This window comes from Pogona vitticeps, chromosome 3 (assembly GCF_051106095.1).
Source record: "Pogona vitticeps strain Pit_001003342236 chromosome 3, PviZW2.1, whole genome shotgun sequence".
NCBI lineage: Eukaryota > Metazoa > Chordata > Lepidosauria > Squamata > Agamidae > Pogona > Pogona vitticeps.
The window spans coordinates 202,660,038-202,674,100 of NC_135785.1; the positions used below are offsets into that span (position 1 = coordinate 202,660,038).

At 38.2% G+C, this 14,063-nt stretch overlaps 1 protein-coding gene across 4 annotated transcripts in view; it reads right to left on the reverse strand.

Moving 5' to 3' along the window:
* Positions 1–14,063, reverse strand: part of DOP1B (DOP1 leucine zipper like protein B) — an 87,279-nt gene that overhangs the window by 57,745 nt on the left and 15,471 nt on the right. For all 4 annotated transcript variants that reach the window (XM_072994119.2, XM_020789388.3, XM_078390550.1 and 1 more), the window contains exons 3-9: positions 11,366–11,547; positions 9,408–9,578; positions 7,530–7,719; positions 6,670–6,768; positions 5,495–5,618; positions 4,077–4,186; positions 595–709 (exon numbers count right to left, since the gene is read on the reverse strand). In XM_072994119.2, the coding sequence (XP_072850220.2) occupies positions 595–709; positions 4,077–4,186; positions 5,495–5,618; positions 6,670–6,768; positions 7,530–7,719; positions 9,408–9,578; positions 11,366–11,547 (991 nt within the window). The remainder of the gene's footprint in view (positions 1–594; positions 710–4,076; positions 4,187–5,494; positions 5,619–6,669; positions 6,769–7,529; positions 7,720–9,407; positions 9,579–11,365; positions 11,548–14,063) is intronic.

A 14,063-nucleotide genomic window follows, 5' to 3' on the forward strand; every position in this document is an offset into this window, starting at 1 on the left:
GATAGCAAACAACTTCTTAGCATTAGGAAACTAAACCAAAAATATTAAACTGGTTCCAGTTAAAACAAGTCACAAGGTCATTCTTTAAGCTATGTTCCGAGTGCATAAACTATGATGCCTCTCTTCTTGCTATATTCATAGGCGTCCTTCAGTCTTGAGAGACTACGGTAACGTGCTCTGTATGGAGGACTTCGACGCTGTATGCGAAGCTGGAGTGTACTCTCCAGAGCACAAATATGGAGGATAGGCTGTTACCCAACCAGCAAATCCCCCCTCTCCACATCACTGAAATAATACAATGGAAAGGCAACTGGTTCCAGCGATGTCGCAGGAGTTGCCAGAATGACATGAACTGCCTCCAGGATTCCGGCTCCGGATTTTGCCTCGAGGTTTACTCCTGAAGCCTTTTCCATCAGTGGATATAGCCACAAGGCGGTGGAGGTTTGAAATCTGAGTTTTCCTTCTCCTAGATCAGCTGCCTTCCCAGGCTGATGAGCCCCACCTACCCAGGCTGCTCCCTTGCCGCATGGGTGATGGCGGAAATCCGCCACACTGTATTTTTCTATTAATTTTCCTGAGAAACTCTTCTCTTACCTATTTCAGGTTTGTCAAGTAGACTTATAAGAATGCGAAATGGTTTCAAATATGCATGCTGCTGTTCTTCCAAGTCAAATTCTGCCGACTTCTGATATAGTAGTTCTATTAGGGCCTATTAAACAACATAAAAACATTGAGACTGGAAACAAAATTAGCACCGGATGTGGCCAGAGACCTTTGGCATATAAGTTAAGTTAAGTTAAGTTAAGTTAAGTTAAGTTAAGTTAAGTTAAGTTAAGTTAAGTTAAGTTAAGTTAAGTTAAGTTAAGTTAAGTTAAGTTAAGTTAAGTTAAGTTAAGTTAAGTTAAGTTAAGTTAAGTTAAGTTAAGTTAAGTTAAGTTAAGTTAAGTTAAGTTAAGTTAAGTTAAGTTAAGTTAAGTTAAGTTAAGTTAAGTTAAGTTAAGTTAAGTTAAGTTAAGTTAAGTTAAGTTAAGTTAAGTTAAGTTAAGTTAAGTTAAATAAATAAATAAATAAATAAATAAATAAATAAATAAATAAATCTATTCCTTTTGCCATTCGTAGAGCTTCATAAATTATCAAAATGCAGTCAAAACCCAGTAAAAAGGAAAAGGTGGGTGAACTAAGCCATCCAAAGCCATCTTCAAAACTCATCAGCAACCTAATACCACTGTTAACTTGCAGCTGAGGGGAAAACATAGTATCTTCTGTCACTGCATCAGATATTCTTGTGTAAAAGGGGTAGAGGGAGTTCAGCCCAGAAAAAGTGAATCCTCTACGCTAAATCCTTTGATAATCATTAAAAATGTACATGAGTTTCTCTTCAGTAGTTGTCTTCTCACAGATCTCTTCTTTGCTCTCATTTTCATAGCATGAAAGGACTACTTTGAATGAACAAGAGAAACACTTTTCAGCTCAAAGGACAAATCCAATTTCAGAAAGGTTGTGTGGGATGTTGGTCAAATGCAAATGAATGGGATCAAAATGTCAGCACATTTAAGGCTTAGCCTCTTATTATTAGCAACAAAGCCTTAGGACTTACTGTGAACAATGGTATAAAATCTGGAAACCACCAATATGATGGTGTCATGGGGAAAGAACATAGCCATCTGGGCAACTCCAAAGAGATTTGTGACCCCAGAAGAGCTGGACTGGGTCCCAGGGACTCAAGCTAAGTTGCAACATGTCAACAGTACAATATAACCATAAGTATGGCAATATTATTTTCTCTTACAGCACAGATGCTGGGATTACAATCAGATGGTAGCATCAATATTCTAATAGTTGTTGTGGGTTTTTCGGGCTCTTCGGCCGTGTTCTGAAGGTTATTCTTCCCAACGTTTCGCCAGTCTCTGTGGCCGGCATCTTCAGAGGACAGAAGTAGCACTCTGTGCTCTGGTGCAATTTGTTTGGGAGTTGAGTATTTATGGCTGTGAGATCAGCTTTTGTCCTTTTCAGGAGATGGGTGATTATGGTGATCAGTGTGTTTTTGTTGTGGGTGTATTGTTGTGATAAGGAGGAGAGATTATCTGGCACTGTGATTGATGAGTGTTGTTAGCTGGTCTTTTATGTGTAGTGATCACTGTTGTGGCTGGGTAGAGTTCATTGACCTTTTGCAGGCTGGATACTGAAATACTGGACAACACCAGCAATCATTACGTTAGACTGCACAGGGAAGCCATTGAAATCCACAAACGCCAGCAGAGCTTCAACAAAAAAGAAGAAAATTTAAAACTCAACAAAGCTTGGCTCCCAGCACTGAAAAATACAGCCTGCAAAAGGTCAATGAACTCTACTGAGCCACAAGGACCGGTGATCACTACACACAAAAGACCAGCTAACGACACTCATCAATCACAGTGACAGATAATCTCTTTACCTTATCAGAACAATACACCAACAGCAAAAACACACTGATCACCATAATCACCCATCTCCTGAAAAGGACAAAAACTGATCCAACAGCTATAAATACTCAACTCCCAAACAAACTGCACCAGAGCACAGAGTGCTACTCCTGTCCTCTGAAGAGACCGGCCACAGAGATTGGTGAAACGTTAGGAAGAACAACCTTCAGAACACGGCAAAAGAGCCCGAAAAACCCACAACAACCATTAGATCCCGGCCATGAAAGTCTTCGCGGATACAATATTCTGATACTTGATTTTATGAGCAGTTGAGCTTCCAGCTTGGTTTATGGCCCTGTTTAAGCAGTAACAGCCACCAAGAACAGCAAACATCATTTAGATTTACATACTGTACCCTAATAACTTCTTAACTGGCTTACGTTGGCTTCAATCCTGTTTCTTAGCATAGTAGGGGTGTGATCAGATGGCCTTTTGGTTTACATTTTGGGCCACCTTTAGCACTGTCTGATTCTATTTACTTTCTAGTTACTATACAACATACAGGAAACCTCAAACCAGCCAGATCCTGCTTCATGCCCATCTGGGTTCTTTTTATTCTGTGGCAAGGATATTCCCTTTTTGGAGCTCACCTGGGGCAATGTAATCACATTCAGTGTTATTCTTTTCAGTGTAAACGTGACCTTGCTTCCCCATCTAATCACACCACAGGTTGCAACTAGAGTAGGTCTACTGAATCAGTAGGGAATTTGGTGAGTCCACTCTTTATAAGTTTCACTCCTTGATAAGTTTCACACAGGCCTATGCTGGTGTGACTTACTATGCTAAGCAATAGGATTTCAGCCGCTGCTTATTATAAAAATAATTTAAAGGTAAAATAAGACATAGCATGAAGAACAGCATAAATACAACAGAAAATAAATGTAACAACAAACTCAAAGTTGAAAACACATTTTAAAAATGAGAGACTGATTTCATAAGTTATTTAAAAGGCCACAGTGAATAAAAATTGTCTTTATTTGCAACAGAAAATCTCAGAAAGATAGTGTCACATCAACCTCAAGGAAGGGCTCTCCTTAAGTGGATGCCGTTATGGAAAAGTTCCTCTCTCTGCTAATCAGCAACCTTCCTTCTTTTGGCAGAGAAACCCAGAAGAGGACTCCTGATTATCTTAATGTGTGGCTTAGTTTCAGAGAAAGCCATTATCCAAGTAAGCCATTATCCAAGTAAGCTGGCTCTAAACTGTTTAGTACTTCACAAAATTAAAAGCATCACTTAAAAGTGAGACCAGAAATGAACTAGGATCCAATATCTGATGAAGTGCCAGGCATTTGGTTAAACTGCTCAGTCCCAGTCAATATGCTTGTATGTCTGTTCTGGACAAACTGCAGAACAATTGCTCATGCACTACGTATTTTGTACTAAACCATTAAAATTTAATATTATCTTTTAAAAGAAACAAGCTTTAAAAAGAACAACAGGCTATTCACACAACGTCCTTTTGAAATGGATAGAGAATCTCCTGAAAAGTACCCTGGCACAGAGAATGTGTTATACATTATCAACTGAGACAAAACTACAGTACTTTAATACATACTAAGCAGCTGACAGGTAAAATATAGGCTGTCTTCTTCAAGGTATATCATACACACTTACTTCAACTAAAAGATCTTTCGAATATTTTCCAAAAAAATACAGCGCATGGTCTTCCAAGGACATCGAAATAGATTCATCTGGTACATAAGTACCTCCTTTGATATCAGAACCTAAATATGCAACATTTTCAGGACCAAAAAATGAAAATAGATTATATATTATAATGTATATAACATCATAATCTTTTAAATGAATGTTATTAGTGATTATTACAGGAGTTAAGCTGTTTGGATCATTCTGCATCAGCTATTTTCAGTGTGGAATTTTCAGAAGTCTTTGCATCATTTGGCCACAGAGGACACTGATAGAAAAATTCTCTCTCTAATTTTATCTGACTTTCTCTTGTTTTTCTGGAGTTACAGACACATGTCATTTCATACAGGAAGGTATAGAAAACCTGTAATGCATCTTGCTACTACAGAGGCAGCTAGCCTTTATCTGTAAGAAACATGCACTGAAGAAAGACCAAAGAAAATGAAGACTCCAACTCATGACTAATCTAAAATTGTATTTTTTAATTTAAACCAATATAGGGCCACACCAGAAGTCTTATTCTTCTACATGGCAAACTTCCAAAAAAAAAAGAACAAGGAACTGGACATATACTATCATGTGAGTGCCTATTTATCCTAAGGACAAGATATAATTTTTCATAAACACAATATCATAATTTTGCATGAAAAAGTCACATGATAGCAGAAACCCTTTTCCTAGACCATGCACTGTGTCACTGGTTGACATTCTGACACCCTGTCCCCAATATGTGAAGTACAAATCTCAATCCCATGACATGGGCCCACCTGTTTTAAAGCAAATGTTTTCAGTTTTTAACAGTTTATATAGAGTGTGCCTGAAGACAAGCTAAAAATCAACTGCATATGATAGAATATTCAACCAGCTGGTTTTACCAAAATTTTCTTCACCACTTCATAAAACGATTCCTTTTAGTAGACAAAAGGCTTTACTGATTTATGATTTTACCCTTGGTGCTCCGAGCCAAGAACTCCATTGTTCTGATAGGTATCTTGCTGAAGGAAGCTACTCTTTACAGGTCACTAGAGAACACAGCTGTGCAAACACAAAAGACTTCTCTTTATTAGAGAAGTCCTTGTTTGCACAGAAATTTTCTAAACACACAATTAGAAAAGATCTTCATTTAATTTCTTCAGACAACTCTATTAGCAGCTAACTTATCAGACACTAGTATTTAAGTTTGACTGTATATTAATTTAACATCCTGACATATGTCAAGATTTTGTAAAGGGTATCTCTTTTGTAAAGAGTATCTGTAATATGCTGTTTATTAGCTCAGATGATAGCTGCAGCATTTTAAAGCTGTATTTCAAGGCTATGCAGTGAAGCTCATTCCAACTGCAAAAATATACACACCAACATTGCGATTGTAAATTGTACAATACCTAATAACCAAGCATATAACCTTCGGTTTAAAGACATGTCTCTTCTTAACAGAGTTTGAGCAGCTGCTGAGAGAAGATGGACTACATCAGACCGAGACAGTGGAACAGCGCTTTCACTGGGATCCTAAACAAAGAGGAAAACGCAGATTTGATGGACACATACACTGCCTTTTCGTTCCTTCTGACTAGCAAAATAGATTGTAAAAAATCCAGACCTATAATTAGTTAATTGACAAAACTATTCTCATCACCACATAGAAAAGTACCAAGCTACTGACAAGCAAGAATAGGGCATATTATTATTATTATTATTATTATTATTATTATTATTATTATTATTATTATTATTATTATTATTATTATTATTATTATTATTATTATTATTATTATTATTGATTCAATTTGTATCCTGCTCCCATTAGTGCTGAGGTGCTGAGGCACTCCTCTGGGAGATTACAACACATATAATACAGAACAAAAACAAAGATAAAAACATTAAAGCAATAATCCTAAAAACAGATGCCACAAACTGTCGGTGTGAAAAACCTCCCTGAAAAGCAATGTGTTTAATTGCTTCCAAAATGTCCACAGGGAGGGGGCTAGGTGCTCCTCTGTAAGCTGGTTCCATAAAGTTGGAGGCAACGTGAAGAAGGCCCTACCTCTTGTAGAGAATTCATGGGCCTCTCTTGGAGGAGCCTCAACTGGGATGGGTTGGGTGGATGACATTAAGGAAAGACGTTTCAAGAAGTAACATGGGCCCAAACCTTTGAGGGCCTTGTATGTGATTGTCAAAACTTTGAAACTGATCCAGGACACAACAGGCAACCAGTGGAGGCAAGCCAGAACCAGAGTGATGCAGTCAAATTTACTTGCACCCACCACCAGTCTGGCTGCCACATTCTGCACCCACTGACATCTTCAGATCAGACTCAAGGGAAGCCCCATGTAGAGAGCATTGCAGTAGTCAATCCAGGAGATGACCAGGGCATAAATGCATAGGAATGAACCAGCTAAAATCCTTCAATAATACTATACAAACAATTATTCTTGATTGTAAAAAAATCCCCCAATAAATGATTGCATCTTCTTCCATGCCTGCAGCAACCTTCGTGGAATGCCTTGTGATGCTACCCTTGCATGGGTCACAAATAGGTAAACTGAATTTGGTTGCTTACCAAAGTTGAGTAAAATGGGAAGAAGAAGAGAACCACTTCCAGTGTGTTTCTTTGTACTAGAACATTTGAATCCAGCATTGATACACAAAAAGCCTTGATCTGTAATAAATGTAAAAGCAGCATCTTATACAACAACACAGAAAGAAAAGTGACCTAACATGACACAGAATACAAATTTATTGCTTTTGCTTAGAAAGTTTACACTGTCAAAAACTAAACATTCTACCTCTGGTTATGCGTGACAGTCAAAGAGCACTGACTGACTGCTATACGAGAGGTATGTGCAGGGAGGGAGAAAAACCTTTCCCCAACTTTAATTAGAGGTGGTGTTTAATTGATGGTGTTCATTTCCTAAAATTTTCAACCAGTGTTATTTTGACAGGACTACATCAAAATACTATAAATATAAAATTTCAATAATTCGACAGCAAATAGTATTGAAATGTTGACATTTTGGATTAATTTGAATAGAGACATCCTGTAATCTTGATTTGTCTTTTTGAGTTTACTCTTGCTCAAAACATCTACAAGAGCCCCTGCACTATAAAGTACATGAGTTTCCAAAGCTACTATTGGCAAGCGCCAGAGAGCCATTATTTTGAATACTGTCCCAAGTGGACACTTACTCTGCTCCTGAGCAGCTGCTCTAACCAAGAAGAGTAATTATTTTCCTCATAAAAACAACCAGGACAAGAACCACATTGAAAAACATGGAAGTCTGCCCTCCAATACCTTATCGCGAAGACAGCTGTATTGCTTCCCTCAGTGCAGGATTAGTATTCAATCTGACTACTGTATGCCCCATGCATTGGCTATTTACAAACCCATTAAAAACCCACATTACCAGTTGTGCAACCTACTGTGAGCTTTGTGTCAGTGCCCAGCATATAATTCTGCTGTTTTCCAGACACTTCTCTGTTGATGTGACTAACAACAAAAAGGGATGCAGGTAGTCTGATGGAAGGGCTGGTTAATACACTCCCCCACAGTGCCGAGTAGAATACTTCTTTACCAGTTACTAGAGACAACTTCACAAGCAAAGCATCTGTTCTGTTAAAAAAAAGAGGAATTGATGTTTAGTATCATTAGCAATTCCATTAAATTTGCTGTAGATTAAATGGAATGGGGCCCATTAAATCTACAGTGCTGCCTTGCATATGTTTTTGAACTTCAGCTTCATTTTACCATTTCACCGAACCATTATTGTTTGCGTTATCAAGCAAATAAGTTGTCATTACAGATCGCACAGAATTTATTCCCCCATTTTTCCATTTATCACTCTATTAATAATTTGCTACAAGTTTTTTTTTAAAGGGGGCAGGGAAGTCATAGGATATACTATTTTGGCAGCTGAGTGACAAATCAAGGACAGGGGCTGGCCTAAATCTGAACTAACACATGAACAAACCAAATTGGGATTGTCACTGTAGCGGTATTTCAGTTCCATTGTCAACCTCTCATCTAACCCAGTGGTTCTTAACCTTTGTTACTCAGGTGTTTTTGAACTGCAGCTCCCAGAAACCCCAGCCAACAGAGCTGATGGTGAAGGCTTCTGGGAGTTGCAGTCCAAAAACATCTGAGTAACAAAGGTTAAGAACCAGTGATCTAACCTACATATAGCGTATTTCCTTCACCATTTGCATGTGCAATGGCTATTCAAATTATAGCACAATGGATGGTGCAAAATAAAGGGAACTGATTTTAGGATTGTACAGCAGGAAAGTCCTTCTGTGTGCCAAATCTATCATGTGCTGAAGTCTCAATGAAGACAAGAACATGCTACAATATTACATATGCATGTACTCTTTCTTCAATTATTAATCTCGCTTTTTGTTATTTAATTTTATTAATTTTTATAAAATAATGCTACTAGCTTATAGCATTACCATGAAAATGGCCTGTCTGGGCCATTTTTTGTTAGATCTTCCACTCCTTCCAAGACCCATGTAAGTTATGAGGAAGACAGAATATTTGAGTCATACTATAATTGTTCACATTTGAACACATTAAGTAGATGCTCTCCTTCCACTGTAGGAAAAATTTTAAGCTCAAAAGCCACCATAATATTGTACACAATATGTACAAGCAGTCTTGCTTCCTTTTGAAAAATACAGAGTCACTGAGAAGGAATCACATTTTTGAGGACTAAAACTTAAATGTCTTCTTGAAATGTCAAGAGTTTCAAAAAATCTTTTGTTTGTTTGTTTATGGAATACAGGAGGTACGGCACAAAATTATGATTGCTATTTCTGTTATTTCCCCATCAAGACTTTGTTTTACATTAGCTATTGCACGTGCCTCTACAGTACCTTTGGTACAATCTTTTCATTGCTGCTTTCAAGTATATTTCGGTACAGGGATATTTCCACAGAATAACTTTCTAATTTTTATCACAAAGTAACAAAGTAACATACTGTTTATATTTAATATTGTGCAACAAAAGCATTCCCTGTTGAATGCAGACCTGAATACTAAAAGGATATTTCACTCCCAAAGGCCAAAAGGATATTCTAATTCAAAAATTGAAAGCATATCTTAATTCCAAATCCATGTGAACTTGTCCTTCCTATTTTTTCTTTGAATTTCTCATCTTCTCCTACATCATCAACAACCTTTGAAAGACATGCACCCCTAAAATCTATACTAATAAATACCAACTGGATATGGATTCTGTTCCTTCAGAACATGGTAAAGTTCAAGTGAAATTTATTCTTTTTTATAAAGCAGGAGTTACTTACCTGTCATAGATTTCTGATCCTTCTTCCAATCCAGGCAGAAGTCCTATTAAGAAAGCTTGAATACTTGGTAGGAGTGACTTTTGGAGTGGAAGAAAATACTTCTCGTAGAGACCAAGAAGAACAGGCCTCACAGACATTGCTGCATTTGCCAGCAAGGGGAACAAGCCTGAGCTGAGGGTGGGGGAAGAAAACCAGTTTGTTAATTGTTTTATTTTTTAAGAACAAGGAAATGGAGTCAGCTATTCACTATATTCATATACAGTACTAATCTATCAGAATGAGCTGCAATGACTCTTAGGCTCATGTACTCCTCAGTCCAGAAAGGCCATTAGACCTCTGGAACATTCTATTTCAGTCTGTAATTTGTTGCAACACCAAAACTCAGGCAACCTATGTTGAATTTTAAATATCATTTTTTTAAAAACCAGTTAATCTTACTCTAGAGTAGTAGTTCCCAACCTTGGATCCCAGATGTTCTTCTACTAAAACTCTCACAAGCCTTCACCACAAGCTGTGTTGGCCAGGATTTCTGGGAGCTGCAGTTCAAAAACATCTGGGGACCCAAGATTGGGAACCATTACTCTAGAGTTAACTTGGCTTACTTTATCAAACCATGGCCAACACCCTGGTGTGATTTTATATCAGTGTAATGCAAATATCAAGATGGGCGGCTGAGGGGCCTAATGCCGAGGGAGGCCTGAAGAGAAAGAACAAAAAAGTGGGCATTCTTGGCAGTGGCCCCTTGCCTCTGGAACAATCTCTCCACAGAAATTTGTCTGGCTCCCTCGCTGGGTGTTTTTAAGAGCCAACTCAAAACCTGGTTCTTTAGGCAGGCCTTCCCTCCTGTCAATGCCTAATTTATTTGTTATTTTCAATTGTATGAATGTTTATTATTATTATTATTATTATTATTATTATTATTATTATTATTATTATTATTATTATTATTATTATTATTGAGTGTTGTTAGCCGTCCATAGTAGACCTTTGTCTAGATGGGTGGGATATTAATTAATTAATTAAAATTGCTGTAACATTTGAAGAACATTTTCTCCATACCCTAAACAGTGGCTAATTGAAAATTTTGGCCAAATCCTATTAATTTTGCCCACAAATATAGCACAGATGAATAACTTTTGGAAGTAAATTGTCTCAAGTTAAGAAATCAGTGCAGACATTACCTGTTGTGTATCAAGTCAAGTGACCCCATGTGCAACAGATAATTTTACACTGACTTCTTGACGCGATTTACAATTTACGGTAGGGACAAATTACAGTGGGGTCTCTACTTAAGAACTTAATCCGTATTGGAAGGTGGTTCTCAAGTTGAAAAGTTCTTATGTTGAATCTGCATTTCCCATAGGAATGCATTGAAAACCATTTAATCCGTATCTGCTCTTTTCCGTCCATAGAAACTACAGTGGAACCTCTACTTAAGAACTTAATCCGTTTTGGAATGGTGTTCTTAAGTTGAAACGTTCTTAAGTTGAAGCAAAATTTCCCATACGAATGGACTGAAAACCAATTAATCCGTTCTGGCTGTTTTTTTGTTATGTAGAGGTGCGTTCGTACATTGAAGCATTAGTTCCCATAGGAACTAATGCAAAGCTAGTTAATACGTACTCTATCACTAGGGGGAGAATTTTTTTTAACCTAAGATGACCTAAGGTTAAAAAAAGAGCAGGAAAGGTTTTTTTTCCTGTTCTTATCTTGGATTTCTGTTCTCAAGTAGAAACAAAATTTAGCAAATGGAGCTGTTCTTAAGTTGGATTGTTCTTAAGTAGGGACGTTCTTAAGTAGAGACCCCACTGTAGTCAACTGGGATTAATCTAAAACAGAAGTGGAACCTTCCAATCCTCTCCCTGTGGTTAGAACTGGAAAAGGGGAGCCGCATGCAAGGCCAAGACAAGTTGCAGCTTTAAGTTGTTAGCCTTTTTAAAAAAAATTAGAAAACTTACCTGTACAAAAATAAGTCCTTTGCAAGCCATTTGGTGCCAATGATTTTAAATATTATTTCGTAAGTCTCTAAAGCTTTTAGATGTACTCCACTAGGTAAAGCTGGATGTAAACATTGAGACAATCTTTTGCTGATAATTAGGCGTCTTGGTAGAAGAGAGTACTTCAAATTGCTTTGAAGAGCCTGTAAAACAACAGGTGGGATTTTGCATTATTACTTACAATTTACATTAAGACTGATAAGGAAAACGTGGAAAAGCTCTATCAAAGTTTATGTGAAAGTTTCATACACTGTCACCGTCATCATTGGAGTTCTCCAGTTCAGTCATCAAAATTCTCACCAAGCATCACACATGCAACTTCTTATTCATTATTTATTTGTTTCATTTATATGCCGCATTTCTCCACATGATAGGACTCTTCATATACTTAAATCGTAAAACATTATTTTAAAAAAAATTACAAGACCAAATACTTCAAAAACAATCAAAAACTTTTGGCAAGTTCTTACCAGAGCAATTGTTGTAATTCATAAAGCACCAAATACTTACCTGGGAGTAAACAGAATGAATCTAAAACAAGCAATATTTTGGAAGTGTCATCCTAATCCATAGAATATGCCAATGCATTACTATGAGGCCCCCAAAATGGAGGCCTTAGTGGGAGTGCCGTTGCTCTTGAAGAGAACCCTTCACACTCAGACATCCCCACCTCCGTCTCCAACGCGTCAGGAAGAGAAAGGCGTGGAGACCCCAGATTGGGAACAAGAGGTCGCCGAACCTCTTACTTTAAATAAGGGGGTAGATACGGGAGATTTGGAGGCGACTATGAAAGGGTTAACCCTTACCCCAGAACCCGGGGGATCTTTGGCGGGAAGACGGAGGGAGGAGATTGAGGCAGCGGCGGGAGATATAAGAGGGAAGCCGGCGGAGATACCGGGGGGATGGGAGTGGATCTGGATGGAGGATCCCTGGACCCACAAGTGGGAGCAGGTCCGTGTCCCCCATGAAGAGGCAGAGAAACGCCGTCAGCTTGGGCTGAAGCCTCGCCCTTCGTATTGGGGCGAGACCGAGGCCAAGGAGTGGAGAAGGAAGCTCCGGGAGGAAAGGGAAGCTGTAGCCCGCGAGCTAGAAAGGAAAAAACAATGGCATATAGCCGAATTGAGGAAGCTGGGGGGTTACCCGGCCCCTGGGGAGTCGAAGGAGGAGATGGATCGTCCTGGGGTGAGTGGAGCGGGGATGAAGAGACTTTACCGCTGATATCTCTGTAAGAAGAATTGGACCCTGGGCAGGGAACTGTGCCATTATTAACAGGACCTTGGAACCCAGAGACGACAAACCCTTTTTATAAACTGTTTATGGACCCCGTTAAAGCCGAGCAATATGTTGCAAGAATCTTTGAACCCCTTTTTAGGGGTGAACCCTGTTGGAATTGATGTTGCAATAAATACTGAACCATTTGATTTACCTCAACCGACTCGTCCTTTATTTGAAGAACAGACAGCCCCGAAAACTGAACCCTCACAATTACACTGATAAAATCCCTGGTATAAATGACATAGGGCTAAATGTTATTGCAGGTCCCAACTAAAGTAGACTCAGTCAATCAGTGGGGGATTTATATGTGTTGACCCATATATTCAACGGGCCCCATTCATTCAATGGATCTATTCTGACTAGGACTAACAATTGGATTTACATCACAGACCTACAGGGCAACAAAAATCTGTTGCTTCCTTCCTCTGTGAGGTATGAGAGCCAATTGGAAGTATCCAGGAACAAATGCCAACCTAGGGATAAGCTCTTGTTCCTTGATGACTACTGCATTTACAAGATAACAGGGTAGATGATTTACATCAGTGATTTTATGTAAACTCATACTGACCAAAAATAATAATAAATTATCACGAACAAACAGGATAATGTGAGGCAGCCTTTCCCTGGTGAAAGGAAGTAGAACAGGCCTTCTTGACAGTTCAAGATTACAGACAAAGCTGTTTGGCACTTTACAAAAATTAGTTGTTCCTGTATTTTTCAATATTATAAATAAAATTGAAGTACAGTACTGCACAAATTAATCCAATGGTTCTCAGCTTTTGGCATTCCAGATGTTCAGAACCACAACTCTCAGGACACTTGACTGCTGACCACGTTGGGAAATAGAGCTTAACAACGTCTGGGACCTATGTTGGGAATGTTTGCACCCATACAGATTTAAAATGTGACATTCTGTGACACTCAGATTCACACGTTATTCCTCTGAAGTTAAAAGCAAATATATCCTTTGGGTCGGTTCGAGGTATTTGCACAAGGTAGGAGATTCTGGTCATAGGAAGTCAATACCTCCTTAAGCAGTTCAACTTTTGCATTGGGAACCGTCCTTGGGTCCTTTCAATGAGAAAAGTGGTTAAACATATTTTAAATAAATACATAAATAAAAAATAATAATAAACTGTAGTTACATGAGCTTTATAAAACATAGAACATGCAACTGTCATACTGCTGTTTACAAATGAGGATAGTTACCAAACAGTTTTTGGTTTATGAAAGTAAAACAAAAACAAAATCATTCTTCGCTGATGTTTCAAATTTTATAGCTACACAGTAGGATTTTGTATTGGAGTTCACAAATTAACTTGCTAAATCGCAGTGCTTTGGGCTTTGGTCAGTTTACTTTTGCAAGTTAAATAAAGCAATGAAC